The sequence below is a fragment of the Lipotes vexillifer genome, unplaced genomic scaffold (genome assembly GCF_000442215.2).
Source record: "Lipotes vexillifer unplaced genomic scaffold, Lipotes_vexillifer_v1.1 scaffold969, whole genome shotgun sequence".
Lineage (NCBI taxonomy): Eukaryota > Metazoa > Chordata > Mammalia > Artiodactyla > Lipotidae > Lipotes > Lipotes vexillifer.
In genome coordinates, this window is record NW_006774070.1 from 895,229 (window position 1) to 898,524 (window position 3,296).

Sequence of the window (3,296 nt, forward strand, 5' to 3'; positions counted from 1 at the left end):
CCCTCCCTGCAGCAGCCCCTAGGAAAGGATATGCTTCCTGGTCAGGGCCTGCAGCAGCCCCTCCACTTTGGTCTGGAATTTCACGATGGACTCGCAGGCACACAGGTCTTCCTCTGGTGTGGACAGAAAGTAGGGAACGAGAAAGAGGATGGTGAGCGGTTGCCTGCCAGAAAGGCGGGTGGTCACTGCCCAGGGCCAGGACTAGGGTGTTTTGGGGGAGTGTGGGGCCTAGGAGATGCGAGAAGGCAGAGAGACACGTGAAATTCTTAAGACAGAGCTCCTAGGAATGATGGAGGGGGCGACTCCTGAATGTCTTCCTGCTCCCTCAAAGCCCTGATAAAGAACTCCAATATTAACTTCCCCACGCTGGTCACCTACTATGCATAGGACACTGTCATCAGGGGCCTCTAGGTCATCTTGGTGACTCCTCACCCCGATTCTTTGGGGTTGAATTCATTAACCCCATTTTACAAATGAAGAACTTGAGAAGGAAAACAACTTGCCCTATGGCCAACAGCTAGTTAGTGTCAACAAACACGCAAACCCAGGTGTGTCTGGCTCTGGAATCCATACTCTTTACCACTGGGAACCAGCTGGCAAGGTCACCAGGGAGGATCAGGGGAGGAAGCACAGTTCAAATCCTGGCTCCTCCAGTTACTAAGTGGTTCCACCCCTCTGACCTTGGTTTTCCTGTCTGTAAAATGGAGATAACAATATTCCTACCAAATAGGATTAAATGATTCATATTTGGAGTGCACTGAGAAGAGTGCCACATGCGTAAGAGCATTCAATATACCATTGCTGGTTGTTAAAGTCTGACTGGCCAGCCTTCCTCCTGATTCTGCCAACTCATGGTGCCACCCCAGCTCCCGTTTTCCCCACCCACATCCAGTCCAGGATGGTTACACACACACACACACACACACACACCCCTCCCAGAGCCCCACCTGCTCCTCCCATCAACACAATTTCTGGCCTCACTCACCCACGCAGATCCTCTTCTGCAACTTTTTGCCGATCTGGTTGATGGTCTTGAAGTCAGCCGTGTAGAAATAGTGCTCTGCCACAGGCTCCGAGGCGATTTCCCTCAGCTCATCCTCCACAGCGTTGCCCACACCCACAGCAAACATCTTAAAGCCTGCCAAGAGGAACAAGATGAGTAGCAGTGGCCATGCGGACAGGCAGCCATAGCTGAGCCTCCCAGGGAATCCCCAGGCAATCAACAGCAGACACCTCCTGGTGGCAGATGCTGGAATTGCAGGTACAATGATTGAGGAAATCAACATCTGCTGAGCTTCTACCATATATCAGACTTGTACTGACTGTACTGGGAACTTTGCAATCTCATGTAACCCTCATAACCATCCATCTGGTGGTTATTATTCTTCTCATTTAATAGGTGATAAAACTCAGGCTTGTCCCAAAGTGGGGTTGCCTGCCAACAGTTGGTTTGTTCTTGGGAACATTCAACTAGAAAAGTTCCAAGCCCCACCTACCAAAGGACCATCAAGCCAGCCACTTACTTTTCTGGGACCTCAGTTTTCTCCTTAGTATAAAAAAGAGCTGGACAAACCAATCCCTCCTCATTGACACTGAATTTGGGTTTAGGGCACTCATCAGAACAGACATAAGATAAACTATGGTTGAGCTGTTCCATGTGTACCCCTGGCCACTGGTGGTGTTCAGGGTCCAGACAGCACCTACCAAGGTCCTTGGCTTTCTTGGCAGCATCATTAATGTAGTCCTGGCTCCGACCATCAGTGAAGACAATGCCCACCTTCTGGGCACCAGGCCTGGCCCCACTGGACACACTGAAGGAATTGTCGATGAGGTACTTGAGGGCAGCCCCGGTCATGGTGCCCTTCTCCATGTAGGACATGTTCCGCACGGCTGCCTTGATGTCCTTCTTGGTGTGGAAGCGGCCCAGTGGGAACTCCTGGCGCACAGAGCTTGAGTACTGCACCAGCCCCACCTGGGCCAGCTCGTCCGACACATGCAGCGTGTCCACAATCTGGTTGATAAACTTTTTCACCAGCTCAAAGTTCTCTGGCCGCACACTCTTGGATCCATCAATGAGGAAAACCAGGTCAGTAGCCGAACTGCCACCTCCACCGCTGCAGACTGTGGGGGGGGGGGGGGGGGGGGTTCATAGTCATTCATCACAGCCACTGGCTGGGGACGCACCACACCCAAGATCTGTGCAGAGGATCATCCCATTTGGTCCTCAAAACTTCCTCTGTGAAGCCTAAGTTCCTGGCCCCCATTTTACAGCATTGAAACCCGAAGCTCTAAAAGCTGTTAAATCACACAGCTCAGGAGTAGTGGCACCGAGATGTGAACTCAAGACTGTGTGACTCCTTCCACCATATTAAACCTACCACCCACGGTGACAGAAGGAGGGACAGTAGTGACAAGAGAACTTCTGCTGACGCCAAACTCTAGAAGGCATCTATTGCAGATTGGTCCAGAGGCCAAGTACAGAGAGGCTCAGATGGGCTTCCTGGGGAGGGGCCAAGGCCCCGTCCCCTGCCCACCACCTTCCCCAGGCTTGCCTATGTCCGGCCCACTGACCATTGCAGGTCTTGCCATCACTGTTCAGGGTGAAGCCCTCGCGGCAGGCGCAGGTGTAGGAGCCTGGGGAGCTGAGGCACACCTGCTCGCAGTCATGGTCGCCTGTGGCGCACAGGTCTGACACCACTGTGGGGACAAGAGGAGACTCAGAATCTCATGGTCACAGGGCCTCAGACATCTCGGCAAGGATGGCCCCTCAACACGCTCAGGGAAACTGAGGCCCCCCGACTGGATGGGGTCCCAGACCCTCAGCCCAGGGCCAGAATCACTGCAGCAGTGCTGACATCCCCGGAGAAGGTGATATTGCGGATAATAAACTAAAACTTCCCGCTAAAATTGTATAGGCCAAAGAGGCGGGGCCTTTAATCCCCTTTGCTCACTTTTGTATTCTAAGTGTCTAGAACAACACATGCAGCAGTGAACACAGCACATAGAAGATGCTCAACAAATAATTGTTAGATACCACGTATTGAGCATTATACTGTGCATGGAATTCTCAGTCAGATTCATGCTCTTCCTAGGCCCGCCCCGTGCCAAAGACCCACCTCTCATCTGCAAAAGACTCTGAACTTTCTCCTGCCCAATACCCAGGCCCCTCAGACCCTTCCACATCGCAGAAGACTCTGGCACCCCAATACCCCACACCCCCCACACCCCCCCCCCCCCCCCCCCCCCCCCCCCCCCCCCCCCCCCCCCCCCCACCCCCCCCCCCCCCCCCCCCCCCC

At 53.5% G+C, this 3,296-nt stretch overlaps 1 protein-coding gene across 1 annotated transcript in view; it reads right to left on the reverse strand.

The window, feature by feature from the left end:
- The window catches only part of MATN1 (matrilin 1), an 8,087-nt gene that overhangs the window by 838 nt on the left and 3,953 nt on the right, over positions 1–3,296 (reverse strand). Inside the window, exons 4-7 of the mRNA XM_007448782.1 lie at positions 2,572–2,697; positions 1,705–2,121; positions 986–1,138; positions 33–113 (exon numbers count right to left, since the gene is read on the reverse strand). Coding sequence (XP_007448844.1) covers positions 33–113; positions 986–1,138; positions 1,705–2,121; positions 2,572–2,697 — 777 coding nt within the window. The remainder of the gene's footprint in view (positions 1–32; positions 114–985; positions 1,139–1,704; positions 2,122–2,571; positions 2,698–3,296) is intronic.